The following is a 16666-nucleotide window of genomic DNA, read 5'->3' as shown; positions in this document are numbered from 1 at the left end:
TTCTTAATTTTGAGGTTGATCAATATATCATTTTTTCTTTATCGTTAAAACTGTTTGTATTTGTTTTAAAAAATGCTACCTCCCAAAGTTATGAATATATTCTCCCTTCTGCTTATTTCTATAGGCTTTATTGTTTCAATGATCACATTTATATCTTAATATCTGCTTTATAGCTATAACATAAGTAAATATTATTTTTTTAAATTTCTAATATAATAGTAATTCACATTTTCTTCCCCCCCTCACTTTCACTTTCTCCCTTTGTCTTCTCACGTACTCATGCACACATACACAATCACACATTATTTTCTGAATGTTTGTTGCCAGTATATGGACATAAATGTTTTATGCTAACATGTTGCTAAATTCACATAATAGATTTAGCAGCTGTTTTGTAGATTCCATTCATTTTTCTATATAGATGCTCATGCTGTCAGTAAATAAAAAAATAATTTTACTTCCTTTTTCCCAATCTGAAGGCCTTTTACTTATTTTTTCTTGACTTATTGAACTAGATATAACCTCTAATATAATACTGGATAGGAGTGGTGAGAGCAGAAGCCCTTATCTTGCTATTGATCTTAAGTAAAATACATTAGTATATCTCTACTAAGTATGATGATGTTACCTATAGGCTTTTGTATGTGCCATTTATCCAGCTGAGGAAATTCCATTCTATTCCTAATTTGTTGAATTTTTACCAGGAATGCATTTTTCATTTTGTCTATTTTTTTTCTGTATCTATTAAGACCTATTATATTGAGTTCCATTATTTTAGTCTGTTAATATGATTAACTACATTGGCAGTATTTCATCTTTTCTTATGACTAATATTCTATTATATATATGTACCATGTTGGTTGATTTTCAAATATTCAAACGAACTTGCATACCTTGTATTTAGTCATGATATATTATCTTTTATATATGTTGGTTTCAATTTGCTAATTTTAAAAAAAAATTCCATCTTTGATCATGAGATATTGGTCTATAGTTTTTTTTTCTGTTTGTTTTTGGGTTTTTTTTTTTTTTTTTTGGTAACATTAGAAGTCCTTTGTAATGTTACAAGTCCTTCATCATTAATGGTATTAAGGTAATGTTGGAATCTTGAGTTGGGAGGTATTTATTCTTTTTTAATTTTCTGGAAGTGTTTGGTTGGAATTAATATTATTTCATTCTTAAATATTTTATACAATTTATACAATTTATCAGTGAAGCCATCTAGGCCTGGAATTTTCTTTTTATCTGGAAAGATTTTTAAGTACAAATTCAATGTACTTAATAGATGTAGCATTATTCAGGTTATATATTTTTCCTTGCATGATCCTTGATAGTTTATACATATACGTATGTCTTTCAAAAAATTGGCCCATTTCATTTAAATTGTCAAATTTTTGTAATAAAGATGCTCATGGTATTTCATTAATATTTTTAAAAATATATCTGTAGAATCTATATTGGTGTCACCTTTCTCATTCTTCATATGTTTCTATCAGTTATTAAAAAAGGATATTGAAATATGACTGTAATTTCTTTATTTCTTCTTGGAATTCTGTCTCAACTTCGTATAAACAAAATCATTCAATAAGCATATAATCAGTAAACATATATGGAAGAGCTAACATCTATGTATCAGATATTGTGATTTTCATTATAAATGCAAACATAAATAAGATATACTCTGCCATCGAAGAGCATGTTATTTTATTTAATTTCTATAAATAATATTAAAATTTGCTTACCAGTCACTTCTATGACGTATTATGTAATGGTTAAATAGTCAATGATCTCTGCTCTGTATAGCCTATGGTCCTGTAGAACACTTCAAGTAGCAGGAAAAAAATATGTATGTATATGAAAAATAATTACATATTAGTAAGATAAGTGCTAATATATGAAGTAAAAAAAGAATACTTCATGTAGTGGGAAAAACATATGTATGAAATATATATACATGCACAGACACACACACACAACCACACACTCACACACACACCGTGTTTCCCTGAAAATAAGACCTAACCAGAAAATAAGTCCTAGCATGATTTTTCAGAATGACATCCCCTGAACATAAGCCCTAATGCGTCTTTTGGAGCAAACCTTAATATAAGACCAAGTCTTACTTTCGGGGAAACACAGTATGTATATAGATATACATATACATATACATATACATATACATGTATACATATTTCTCTATATATCTACATATATATAGATATATATACATATATATCAATATACAGATATATATATCTATATACATATATGTATATAGATATATATATATCTTAATAGAATACATATATGTCTTAATAGAATACATGTAGATATATGTACACATATATCTCATATATATATTTGAAAAATAATTACAAACCTAAGTGCTAATACAGGATGTAAAAAAGATTCTATGGGACAATGACATCTCAAAAATTAAATCAGCATCATAAAGAAAGAGTAGGAGTTTTTCAGATTCACAAGGATATCTTACAGAAAGAGAACTACATGTACCTAGGCTAACATGTGAAACAGAAAGACTTGTATCAAATTTTACAAGTGATTCAGGGTAGTTAAAAAATGAATTTGGGAAGGTAGTCAATCACCAGTTCTAGATCTGAGAAAGATGTTTATAGTATTCCTTTTACCACAGCACCTTTAATAGAATGACCAAAACAGCTGCTTTCTTTTGAAAAATTGATTGTTTATACTTTCAACCTTGTTATTCAAAAAGTCTTTGTACATGTGTTTATGTGTGACTTCCCTTTTTATTCAAAGTCTAATTAAAAACAAAAGTGATAAGAAAGTATATATAAAGTTCATAATCTTAATTCCAGAAATAAAAATCCATAGAAGCCCCCAGAAACACATGGCCTTGCTATTAACAGAACTGGGAGATATCTTCTGGATTGCCTTATGTCCACACTGAGGCAAGTGGAAACAGACCTCACTAAGGAATTTAGATGTGATGATGATAGAAAAAGAAAACAGTAGTTTCATTACCACAGTGTCTTGGTTTTGAAATAAGAAATAATTAGTAATGTTTATAAGGTTTATTTAGTATTTTCTCAAGAAATAACATCAGCAGCAGAGTCTCAACTCTGAATTCTATAATCAATCTTTTGAAAAACTCCTTTCCAGTCATTCCCTTCCTCCTCCCACTCTTCTCCCAGAAAGTGAGAACTACTACCAGTGACTTGGTAATATAAAATTTATCATTTCCTTTTTCCATCAGTTAGAAAAGAAGAAGGAAAGAAACTCAGGACAGGGATTGCTGGGTAATATGGTAATTCTATTCTTAATTGTTTGAGGTACTTCCACACTGCCTTCCATAGCATCTGCACCAATCTGCATTCCCACGAACAGTGTATGGAGGTTCCTTTTTCTCCACAGCCTCTCCAACACTTGTTATTATTTGTCTTGTTGATGATAGCCATTCTGACTGGGGTGAGGTGATATCTCATTGCGGTTTTTATTTGCATTTCTCTGATGATGAGTGTTGTTGAGCATCTTTTCATGTGTCTGTTGGCCATCTGTATGTCCTCTTTGGAGAAATGTCTATTCAGGTCCTCTGCCCATTTTTTAATTGAATTGTTAAAGGTATATGTGCTCCAATGTTCATTGCAGTTTTATTTACAGTGGCCAATACATGGAAACAACCAAAGTGTCCTTTGATAGAGGATTGGATAAAGAAGATGTGGTACATATACACAATGGAATGCTATTCTGCCATAAGAAAAGATAAAATAGTGCCATTTGTGACAATATGCATGGATCTTGAGATTATTATGCTAAGTGAAATAAGTCAGACAGAAAAGGTCAAGAACCATATGATTTCACTGATATGTGAGATATAAAACTGAAAACAACAAAGGGACAAGACAAATAAATAAAGAAACAAAAACTCATAGACACAGACGATAGTTTAGTGGTTACCAAAGGGTAAGAGGGGAGGGCATGGTAGAGGAAGGTAAACAGGATCAAATATATGATGATGGAAGGAGAACGGACTCTAGGTGGTGAACACACAATGTGATATATCAATGATGTATTACAGAATTGTACACCTGAAACCTATGTAAATTTACTAACCATTGTCACCCCAACAAATTTTAACTTAAGAAGAAGAAGGAAGACAAGGAGGAGGAGGAGCAAGCTGTTTCTATTAAATAAAAGGAGATTTCTTCTTGAATGCATTTTCCCTTAGAAATATATTTACTGCATGGGTAGCTGGAGCCTCTGCATTATTAGGTGTGCTTCAGGGGAGAAGTAGGCTTAATGGGTTTCAGTGGACTGCATTGAAAACCTAATTACTAATGAGGTATAACAATGTCATGTCTATTGGGAAATATGTTCAAAATTTCTGCCTTTAAGCAGACTTGAGGGCTTCAACATAAAACAAACTTCAATCTCATACCAACCATTATAAACGTAATGATTATTATGTAGCCATGATCATGGACAGAATGTTTCATCTTTATTGACTAAATTTACCCAAATAATAACTTATTTTTAATAAAAAGTAGGGCATTTTTTCAGTTATCAAAATTGCCGTTTCTTTTTATTTGTTTTAATAACTGATGATACATAAAATATTCTAAATTTGAGAACAATATTAATTTTTGTTATTTAATATTTACTGTAATTTTTATGATACTTGGTTTTCCATGTTTCAAGAGATGTTCTTTTCAAAGGCTAAAGAGAACATGGTGGTATTAGAGATGAGTAGTCATTGTATTGTGAATATCCTGTGTGAGGATGTAGATACGAACACCCAGGTCAGGAAATAAAAAAGACAAATTAAGCATTCTGTCAAGGTAGGCAAAGGTTTATAAACTATTAAAGAATAAAAACAAAATTACGATTTTCCGTCTCTCCACAGATTGTCTATGTGGCACGGAATGCTAAAGATGTGGCTGTGTCTTACTATCATTTCTACAAAATGGCAAAAATTCACCCAGAGCCTGGTACCTGGGAAGAGTTCCTGAATAAATTCATGACTGGAAAGGGTGAGACCAACTCTTATTTTAATCATGGAATTCCATAATGAAAAATATTTTTGCAAGAAGATAGTTCAGATATAAATTCTGTATTCATTATAAACCTTATACATGTCCAGCACTTTACTAATGCAGAAGACAATAGAGCAGAATACATAGTCATTTCTTCCCTTTAAGGACCTTTGGGGAATATGTGGCACACAGATTTTAGTCTCATTGGTTCATTAGTACTTGGTAACTACTGCTAGGTGCTTTCTTCTCTTGCTGTCCATGTCATGGTATTGTTTTGATTTTATACATATTTCTTGGAATCTCTTTTCTCTACCATTCCTTCACTTTTATTCTATAAACTAAAAATTCTTGAATGAAGTTTATATCCTCAGCCTCTGTTTTTGTATCCGTGTATCCTCTCTTTCAGGAAAACATACTAGTATGGTAGTAATTCTACATACAATTTTTATATAAATATTCTCCTATAAAAAGTATCTTTTCAACGCAAATACATCTCAATGGTATCTTGCAAATTTTTACTCCTGCCATTGTTTGGACTATTCTCTGTCCATAGAATGTCTACTCATTCTTCTTATTATCAATGCCTCTTTTTAGAACCAGATGCACTCTACTTCCTCCACGGTCTTTTCTTAACCTCTTCATCCCTATTGTTTTTTCTTCCTTTTTCCCTCTCCTATGACTTCCATACTACTTATTGTCTGCATTACTATTTGCCATCTTGCTCTTGTAGTTTTAGTTTTATTTATTAGAAGTTCTACTTATTTGTTAGGGCTGCCACGACAAAGTACCACAGACTGTGTGGCTTAAACAGAAATTTATTCTCTCACAATTTTGGAAGGTAGAAGTCCAAGATGAAGGTGTCTTCATGATTAATTTATTTTGAGGCCTTTTTCCTTGGCTTGTAAATGGCCATATTCTCTCTGTGTTTTCACATGGTATTCTCTCTGTGCCTGTCTGTATTGTAATTACCTCTTCTAAGGAGACCAAGTCATATTCGATTAGGATCTTGAGGATAAGGAAACTTTTCCCTTTCCTTCTTATTTCTTCTGGCTGGTAGAATTATTGAAATGACATAAGGCAGATTAACAAGAGAAAATAAAGTTTTAATACAAGGGGGATTCACATAGGCATGAAAATTCCAAAGACAGTAAGGTAAAATGAAGTACGTATGTCATTCTGGACCAAGGAGGGAGAAGCAGGGAAGTATGGCAAATGTTCCAAAGGATGAAAAGTTAGTGTTTAGTAAACAAATGTTTTCTGGGCCAGCTTGAAACCATGGGATACAGGGAGGTTTTTGATCAAATGGGCATTGCTAGGTTCCTCCCTGTCTACCAGTTCAGATTAAGCTGTAGTTATCTATTATAATATTTATCTTCCTGCAGTAGATCTGCTATCTTAAATTATTTTGGGCAGTGAAGGGGAAGACCCAAGTTTCTTCCTAAACCTTCTGAGCCTTGATTGTTTTTAGCTTGAAATAATCTGCATGCCAGAGTGGCACATATTGGGGAGACTCATTCTGAACACCTACACACCCATGTTAATGATCTAATTTTAACTTAATTACGTCTTTAAAGGTCTATTACTAAATTCAATCATATTCTGAAGTACTGGGGGTGAGGGCTTCAACATAAAAATTTTGAGGGGACACAATTTATCTTATAATGGAAGTATTTCCTTCTTTCTAAGTAGATTGTAAATTCAGTGAGAGTAGGGGTTATTCGATATCCTTCCCTAATGCTATCATCTCTCTTTTTTGAACTAATAAGTAAACAGTATGTATGTATTGATAATGATGACTTGGAATAACACTTAATAATTTTTTACTTCATGTACATAGTTTTAATTTCGCAAACATTTTATCTTCCAATGTAGTAGCATTTGGTTCTTGGTATGACCATGTGAAAGGCTGGTGGGAGAAGAGGAATAATTATCGTATCCTTTACCTATTCTACGAAGACATGAAACAGGTAAAAAACAATTACAATTTCTTTATTTTTTAAGGAAACCTAAGATTCACCTTTTCAATCACACTTATCTTTCCTCTTGATCTATAAATATGACTAATCTATTACCCCATTAACTGTGCCTTGAAAATTTATCTTTCACTCAATCCACGTCTTTCTACCACTACTGCCTCCTACTGTAGTTCAGGCAACAATGTTGACTTATTTGGATTACCTCATTTTGGTTCTATTATTCATTCAGAGAGAACGATCTTGAAACCTAAATCAGAATATGTCCACTGCCTTCTACAAATCTCTCAATGGCTTCTGTCGCTATGAGAAATAGAAAATCATCAAGATAATTTATGAAGTTCCGTATTATTTAGTTCTTGTCTCTCTCTCCAACCTCTTCTGGTGCCACATTTCCTTTTCTCTGTAAGTGAGCCTACCTGAAATATTTTTTCCCCCTATTTTCAGATTAACCTTTTCTCATCCTTCATGTCTTTACTTAAATGTTAAGGGTTCTTTCGTGTCAATAATGTCAAATAATCTACCTTGTTATTATCTATTACAATTTATTTTTCTGCTGTTGTTCTTTTCATAGTATGTACCACCACTTCTCATTATTTAAAGTGTGTTTCTTTACTTTTTTTTCTTTCTTTTTTTTATCTCCTCTACTATAATATAATCTCCTTGAATGTAGAGACTAAAATTATCTTGTCCATGGTTGTTTCCCCAAGTGGCAAACGTCGGGAAACAATGTAATTTACTTATTTAATCTATAAAACATCCAGTTTTTATTTACTGATCTTCCGTCTGATTATTAGCGTGGAAAATAACTCACTCTCAATTTGATCAAAAAATTATTCTAATCGAATTATTTAAAACATTTCTTAAACTGAATGTCTATCAGATAGCACATCTATACCTCCTCTTTTCTCTTTAAAATGGTGTCTAGGTGTGTGGGACAAATGGTAAATTATATAAGACACCACAAAAATGAGAATATGTTGGGATTCCTGGAAACAATGTCCAGTGACCTCTGCCCCCAACAATGTATCTGGTTTATCTGCCTGAATTTGCTCAGAATCCAGTACCTTGACTCAGCCTCTTCTTGGTTCCTTAGGTTTCTCCAAATTCCTTTAGATGACTATGACTCCCATTGATTGCTCTCTTATTTGGGAAATCTAGTCTACAGTCTCCAGGGAAACCACTATGCCCAGCTAAGGTGACTCCCTCTGGCAGATTTCTTAGTCAAACTTTTTGTCTCTTCTGTATCTTGTTTAAGCCATTTTGTACCAGGCACTCCAAATTATGGTGATCTATCATGCTAGTTATGGATCTAGAAGAAACAAGTAGTAACTGAGGTGGGTCTTGAGGAGCACAGACACTGTCTTGAATGGAAATTTCCCATATTAGGTCATAATAAGGTCTTCCAGCAAAGGAAGTTTAGTTTCTTCAAAAGCAGAGAGGGCAATTTCCATCTGCTGGCAGAAAAGCCTCAACATTATGCAAGGGTTCCAGACTCTCTGTGTCATCAGGTCCACCCCACATATTCCCATTACAAGTTTGAACAGTCTACTCTTTCCCCATCACTTCCGTTTAACTTTCACATGATGGACTTGCCACCACTGGGAATTCAACTTTCATTGCAATTTACCCACTTGAGTAATTAAGGTATATGTCTAATTTCCAATAAATTCAGTTCTGTAGCTACAAAAAGTAGATTATTTTAGAGCCACCAAAGAAACTCTCTGGTTCTGTTTCCATGAATTGCGATGGGTAGCTCAGGAAAGCTAAACCTTAGATTGCCTTTCTCCTGACCTCACCAGGTCACTAAGATTATGGCTCTCTGCCTCAGTTTGGTTTGGACCACTAAGAAAACTTTCCTGATGTGTAGCAGAGCACAAACTATTTGGCTTGAGTGCCATCCTTTCATCTTGTCTAACATGCTGTCCTATGTACAGTCAGAAGCACAGGAAAAGGAAATCATAATAAATACATCAAATGGATTTCTCCTCTTCATGATTGCCTTTTTATCCTTCCCACCTTTCCTTAGACTGGAAAATGGACAGGATTATATTTTACTTCCTCCTGATATATTCATACTATGAAAAAAATCTATGTGGGTATGAGAGGTAGAAAGAATATCTTCTTTCCACTATAAGAAAACTCTCTGAGACAGGTAATCTATTCTTTTTTTATTGAGATATAATTGACATATAACATTAATTTCAGGTATACAACATAATGTGTTTTTTTTTTAATTAAAGTTTATTGGAGTGAAGTTAGCAAATTTACATAGATTTACATAGAATTGTTAGCAAAGTTACATAGATTTAAGGTGTATAATTCTGTAATACATCATCTCTATATCACATTGTGTGCTCACCACCCAGAGTCAGTTCTCTTTCCATCACTGTATATTTGATCCCCTTCACCCTCATCTACCAGCCCTTCCCCCTGTACTCACTGACAACATAATGACTTAATATATGTGTATATTGTGAAATGATCACAATAAATCTAGCTGATGTCTATCATCACACGTAATTACAAAATATTTTTCTTATGATGCCAACTTTTAAGATCTACTCTCTTAGCAACTTCCCAATATCCAATATAATATTATTAGTTAACAATTGTTCCTGATCTTAGAGGAAACACTTTCAGCTTTTCACCATTGAGTGTGTTAGCTGTGGATCTGTCATAATTGTCTTTATTGTGTTAAGCGGTGTGCCCTCTATACCCATTATGTTGAGAGTTTTTATCATAAATGGACGTTGAATTTTGTCAAATTATTTTTCTGCATCTGTGGAATTGATCCTACGAGTCTTATCCTTCATTTTGTTAATGTGGTGTATCATTTTGATTTACTTCCTCTCTTGCTTTCCCTCTGGTACAGATAATGAACCATCCTTACATCCCTGTAATAAATCCCACTTGATCATCTTGTATGATCCTTTTTCAATGCTGTTGAATTTTGTTTGCTAGTATTTTGCATTGATATGCATCAAAGATATTAGCGTGTAATTTTCTTTTCTTGTACTGTCCTTGTCTGACTTTCATATCAGGGCAATGCTGACCTTGTAAAATGAGTTTAGTAATAGTCCCTCCTCTTCTACTTTTTTTGAATATTTTCAAAAGGATTTGTATTAATTCTTTCTAAAATGTTTGGTAGGTAATCTATCCTTGATGTTAGCTATGGAAAAACAAACAGATCAAGGGGTTTTGAAAATTATAGCTCATGATAATAGTATCTTGCTTTATCACCATCTGTTATTAATTCTATTTTTGAGTATGAAATGTTGAATATTAAACCAATCTTTTTATTTGCGGATTTTGAAACAAATTTTAATCTTCCTTCTAGTAGATGGTTACTTGGCATAACCAAGAGTAGGATGTATACTTGGGAAATGGAACCGAAAATTGCATATGAAAATATGAAATAATTTCCTTCATCAAGTTGATATATGTAGAACTTTATTAAATGTATTGCCTACTTCGTGATCGAATCTACCTCAAATACTTGCTTTTCTTGATAATTTCTTTAGGATCCAAAGTGCGAAATTCAGAAGTTGTTAAAATTTCTAGATAAAGACCTGCCAGAAGAAACAGTGAATAAGATCATCTATCATAGCTCTTTTGATGTCATGAAGCAGAATCCTAGTGCAAATTACACTACTGTACCAGAATATGATATGGATCATTCTGTGTCTCCCTTCATGAGAAAAGGTGAGAACATCATATGCTAGGTTCTATACAGTTTGCTAGTCATATTATATAGAGTGCAGGTGGGTTGATAAAAGTAATATTATAGCAAATAGAAATAAACTGAGTGTGCTGGGAGAAAACAAAATGAGAAAAATAAAAAACCCTAGGGGAAATAATTTGTGGCAAGGAATTCTATCATTTTTGTAAGCCTAACATGTAAAACAAATCTTCTAATGAGAGGTGCATATTCAAAAACCTACGCATAGATAAGCATGAGTCTTGGCACCCATTTCTATCTCATAAAAATGCCCTTCCTTTGTCTGATTTATCTACATAGTCTTCATATTTCTTAGAAATTGTGCTGTGGTAGATAACTAGCTTACATGATGTTAGATGTACTAAACTAACAACTCCTGGAGGTTGTTGCTATGATTATGGAAAATTCATTGCATCTTCAGCATGGAACTCAACGTATAACTAGCATCTTGCACAAAACAGTTCTTTAATAAGTAATTAAAAACTGTTGAATTGCAGTGTGTGTGCCTGCGTGTACACATGAGAGAGGGGGAGAGAAGAGGGAGAGAGAGAGAGAGAGAGAAATTAATTCTGTTGTTCTGTATGTATTAGTCAGCTTTGCTATAAAACAAACAACTCCAAGAATCTCAGTGGCTTAAAACCACAAGATTTATTTCTCTTTTAATGCTGATGGATGTTGGTCACCCATGGCTGTTGCATTTTTGCTCAACTCTTTTTGACTCTGATCAGTTTTGATTGTCTTTCATGGGCTCAACCTCTTGTGTCTTCTCTTTCTGAAACTCAGGCTGAAAGAACTGTCCTTTTGTGAGATGTGCCTAACATCATGGTATAGAGGGAAAGCAAGAGAGGAAGTGGAATCTTGAAATACCTTTTAAAGTTTCTGTTCAGATATGGTATATATTTCACATATTAAAATTCCATTGGATCAATATCAAAGAAGCATATCAAAAATCCAAGCACAAAGTTAATGAGGCAAAGAGGAATCATATACAACAAATGTCAATTGGCAGAGATGTAAAATCTACTTACAGTGGAGGAAAGAGTGTCTAATACAATCTGAGATGGTTTTGGAGAAACAGGTATTTTGGTAACAGCCTATGAAGGGGCTATTAAGGGTAATTTTAATTATAATGTGTTTTTGTGAATTCTAGAGATTTTTTTTAAAGAAAGTTAGGAAGTATGCCATTGATAAGACTTTCTGGGACTATCTGGATCCTTTCCAGTTATAATTTGGCCTCCCAGGGGTCATTTGGCAACATCAGGAGACATTTTGATGATCATGATAGGGGTATGCTACTGACATCAAATATGTAGAAGCCAAGGATGCTGATAAACATTCTCCAATGCACAGGGCAACCCCACATTGTCCCCCGACCCCCAGCAAATAATTGTCTGGTTTCAAATGTCAACAGTGGAGATATAAATAAAATAAAAACCTAAAGTTGAGAAATCCTTGGCCACATCGACAAAGTTATTTTGGCATGTTTTCATCCCTTTTTTCTCTAAAACTGGGCTTCCAAGTGTGTCTTCTGAATTACTCTGTAAAATATTCCGTGAAAATGACATTATTTTTTTTATCACTTATTCATTGCAAATGCTCTGTCCTATATCCCTCCTTTGAGGTTTTAAATATGGTTAGTATTTTGAAGATTGTGCAATCCTATAATTAACACATGTGTTTAACTACATTTAACACATTTCCAAATCTTACTTGATTATAGAACATTTTAAATAAATTTTAACTTGGTGTTGGAAAACATAGTTTTAAAAGTACAGAAAAATTCTCTGTATTCTTTGTTAGCAAAGCTCTTAAAACCAAAGAATGAATATTTTGAGATGTTGGATTTTATCCCACTGACATTTCTTGAAACTACTTAAAGGACTATTTTATTATATAAGATACTGGAAAAATGAATAAGAATTTTGGGAAAACCAAGAAGGTCTAGGAGTCTGGGAGTGGTATTAGGGGGTAGGTAATAGAGTTATGGAGTAGACATGACATTCTAAAGTTAAAGGCTTAAAAATACAAGTGTGATAATTTAAAGTAAAACTAATCCTAGAAAGAAATTTCTCTGTTTTACCTTTTAACCGTTTTACTTTTCTTTTCAGGTATTTCAGGAGACTGGAAGAATCATTTCACTGTAGCCCAGTATGAAAGATTTGAAGAAGATTATGAAAAGAAAATGAGAGGGTCTACACTGCAGTTTCGTTCAGAGATCTAAGAAATACCTGCTCTTTGTCCAACTCCATAGCTGGTACTTTAATTAAAAGAAAGAAATCTCTTAAAACATTTAGTGAAAGAAAACTGTTTATGCAAGTTTTCTTTATTTACTGGTAGTGATTTGTAATACAATATTCAAAGAATTTCAAAGTCTACATATGAAAAATCAATACTGTCTCTATGATTTTTAACTACCATCCACAATGTTATTATTCTTAAAGACTAAGTAATAAAGTTAAGCTTAATATCTGTAACTTTACCTGCTTTATTTTTTAAATTCACGTTCTGGGTCTTTGGACTTGCAGAAAAGATATTTAAGGGAATCTTCAAGATGGATAGATTAGAACCAAAATATCCCCTTAAAAGGCTTTATTTTCTCTTTGTTATATACTTAGAATGGAAACTATGTGTGGTGGTGGATGTTAACTAGACTTCTTATGGTGACCATTTCACAATATATACATACATCTAATCATTATGTTGTACACCTGAAGTTAATATAATGTTATATGTCAATTATACCTCAGTTAGAAAAACAACAATTGAGAGTGCCACTGTCAACTCCTCTGTCTTCCTAGAATTCCTGTTTCCTCAGAATATTTGACTGTCACACATGACTCATGGTCATCTGACATAAGGAGAAAGTAAGGATGCCAATGTAAATCTATAAATTTTATTAGAGTAAAACTCAATTTCTTTTTTTTTATTTTGTCCCTATATATAGCTATACATACATACATACACACACCAGGGGCACCAAAAACCTGTATACAAGTGGACACTTTGGTCAACGTTGCTTACGTCGTAGTTAGCCGTAATCAGAAGAGTCCGGGCACTGATGGTAACCACTTTGAGCACCTCTTGTAATTGCAGAAGTCAAACGTGACTTGTATTTATCTTTTGTTATCAGTATATATCGAGTATTACAATTTTAATAGTTTTCTTTCCTTCCTTAAAATGTGTATACATTTTTTTTTTTGGCACATACAAATCATGTTTGACTTCTGCAATTTCAAGAGGTGCTCAAAGTGGTTACCATCAGCATCGACACTCTTCTGATTACAGAGAACTACTGCTTGAGCAACATTGACCAGTGTCCACTTGTATAGATTTTTTTGGCACCCCCGGTATATATGAAAGAATCACTATTTATATATACTATATATATGAAATACACACACACACACACCATATTAAACAAATGTATACACACTTTAAGAAAGAAAAATATGTATTAAAATTGTAAAGGGGATCAAATATATGCTGATGGAAAGAGAACTGACTCTAGGTGGTGAACACATAATGTGATATATAGATGATGTATTACAGAATCGTACACGTAAAATCTATGTAACTTTGCTAACAATTGTAACCCCAATAAACTTTAATTTAAAAAAAAATTGTAATACTCAATATACAAGTATACCAAAGTCAGGCCTTGGATGCAGATGTCTCATTGGACTTCTGCAATTACAAAAGGTGCTCAAAGTGGTTACCATCAGTGTAATTTTAATAGTTTTTTTTCTTTCTTAAAATGTGTATACTTTTTTTTGTCACGCTCTGTATTTATAAATTACATATTCTTGAATCACATTTTTTTGACTTGGGTGCTCCATGGAGTGCATGCATAATACTTTGGAGACCAATCTTATAAATCACAAATAATAGCCCTCTACTTGTTTTCTGCCTTAGAAGACAAGTTGTTAACTAGTTTTTTCCATACTTCTTTTCTATTAATATATTATTTCCAGAGGCTCCACATAATACTACCTTTCACTGACTAAGAATTTTCCATAACTCTATACTTAGTCTTTCATGCTCTTAGAACTCAGGTTTCTGAAAGATGTTTTTTTGACTCCAGCATTTAGATCACTATCTAGACAAAGACTACAATTAACTTATTGACTTACTCTGAAGTTGTTTGATATCTTAAGACATCATGACTTGGACATAGTCAATTTTATCAAGGTCATGATGTCAGAATACCTCATTTCCCCTATATGGTTCGTTTAGATACAATACATTTCAAAAAGAATGAGCCAACAGTAATAATTCTATAGCACCTAAAGCAAGGAAGTTTAGGATGATTCAGTCATTTTCATTTTTTATGTTGCATATTGAAACTATTGTGAAATTCTGCTTCTGTAACTGGTGATATTTGCTCAAAATATTCCCAGCAATGACCAACATTTTGTTTTAATATTTACTCATATTTGGATCACTTTTGTCAATATTTTCATGTATAGTGAATCCCCTTTCAGTCAGATCACTTTTCTTCTTTACCTGGCTTCTGGCCTACGTCAGAATACTCGGCTATAGCATTTCTACCTCTGTCATTAACCATTCTTACTTGTACAAACCCTTTTATCCAAGATTTACTACTACTGAACAATAAAAAGAAACAAGCTACAGATACATGAAACAACTTAAAGAATCTCCGGAGATTTATGTATAGTAAAAAAGCAGGCTAATCTCTAAAGGTCAAAGACTATATAATGCCATTTATATTGTAAAATAAAAATGACATAAACAGAGCCATTTCGAGATGGAGTTGGAGCTGCCATCCCAGAGGAACTGCCTTGCATGTCTTATTCCTTGAACACTTTGGAATGTTTGACTGGGACAAAATAATCTTTGACTGGGCCAAACCAGCACTGTCTTATAAACAACTATTTGTAAAGCTAACAAGAAAGCAGACGTTTGACCACTGGACTAATAATGATAGACCGTCTTTAGGATCAGTAAGCAGCCATATATAGCTCAAGAGTAACTTAGCTTGTTAACACCAATAGAAATCCCTTTCTTCTATGCAATTATTTCCTTTCCTGTTTCTCATAAATATCCCTTGTTTTCACCCTGAAATCAGAACACTGTTTGGGTTTCTGCCTAAATCAGTGCTTCCAATATTGCAGTCGTTTGATTTCAAATAAATATTCATTGTCTCTCACTTTGGCTTTTTATTTTTAAGGTTAACAATATAAAATTCTTGAAATGACAAAATTTCTGAAATGGAGAACTGATTAGTGGTTAACACAGATTAAGGAAGGGACTGCAGTGAAGTAGGTGAAGCTATAAAAGGGCAACGTGAGGAATCCTGTGGTGACAGAAATATGCTATATCTTAACTATTAACATCCTGGTGTTGATATTATACTACAGTTTTGCAAGTTGTTACCACTGGGGAAAACGAGATAAAGGGCTTTTAGGATCTTTGTATTATTTCTCATAACATCATGTAAATCTGTAATTATCTTAAAATTTAAATATAATAATTAAGAAAATAACAATTTAAAGAAACTCATGGTAACTATAGCCTGTAAGAAAACCTAGTTAAAGTAAATCAATTATAGTGCAATTTAAGAGGGTTCTGAGGCTTGATTAAGGGATGTGATAAAGGGAATTTTTAAAGAGGAAGTCACCTGCTAGTTACTGGGCACTTGACCACCTGTTTATAGGGCTCACTTAGGTCTGCGTCCTGGGGATACAGAGATGAATATGACTTTTTTTTTCATACCAAAATAGTCCTTTTCCTCATTACAGAGTTAAAAACTTTAAAGAATATTATACAGTCACTTCCATAGCAAGGACCACAAAACAGTTGACATAAGGTAGTATGAGAACTTGCAAAAATAGAGTATTGTAATAATCCTAAAAGTATAGCATCAGGAAATGGTGTATTTTTTAAGTGCACCATCAGATGACAAAGTTCTAGATGAGATTAATATTACTTGATTTTATAGT

General features: G+C 33.0%; 1 protein-coding gene across 1 annotated transcript in view; it reads left to right on the top strand.

The window, feature by feature from the left end:
* Window positions 1-13180, top strand: part of LOC117022622 (sulfotransferase 1 family member D1) — a 40902-nt gene extending 27722 nt beyond the window's left edge. Inside the window, exons 5-8 of the mRNA XM_033106745.1 lie at window positions 4883-5009; window positions 6885-6979; window positions 10510-10690; window positions 12815-13180. Coding sequence (XP_032962636.1) covers window positions 4883-5009; window positions 6885-6979; window positions 10510-10690; window positions 12815-12927 — 516 coding nt within the window. The 3' untranslated portion in view covers window positions 12928-13180. The remainder of the gene's footprint in view (window positions 1-4882; window positions 5010-6884; window positions 6980-10509; window positions 10691-12814) is intronic.
* Window positions 13181-16666: the final 3486 nt, after the last annotated feature.

This window comes from Rhinolophus ferrumequinum, chromosome 5 (genome assembly GCF_004115265.2).
Source record: "Rhinolophus ferrumequinum isolate MPI-CBG mRhiFer1 chromosome 5, mRhiFer1_v1.p, whole genome shotgun sequence".
Classification (NCBI taxonomy): Eukaryota; Metazoa; Chordata; class Mammalia; order Chiroptera; family Rhinolophidae; genus Rhinolophus; species Rhinolophus ferrumequinum.
The sequence above is the reverse complement of the archived record's forward strand: the minus strand, read 5'-3'. Positions and strand labels throughout refer to the sequence as shown.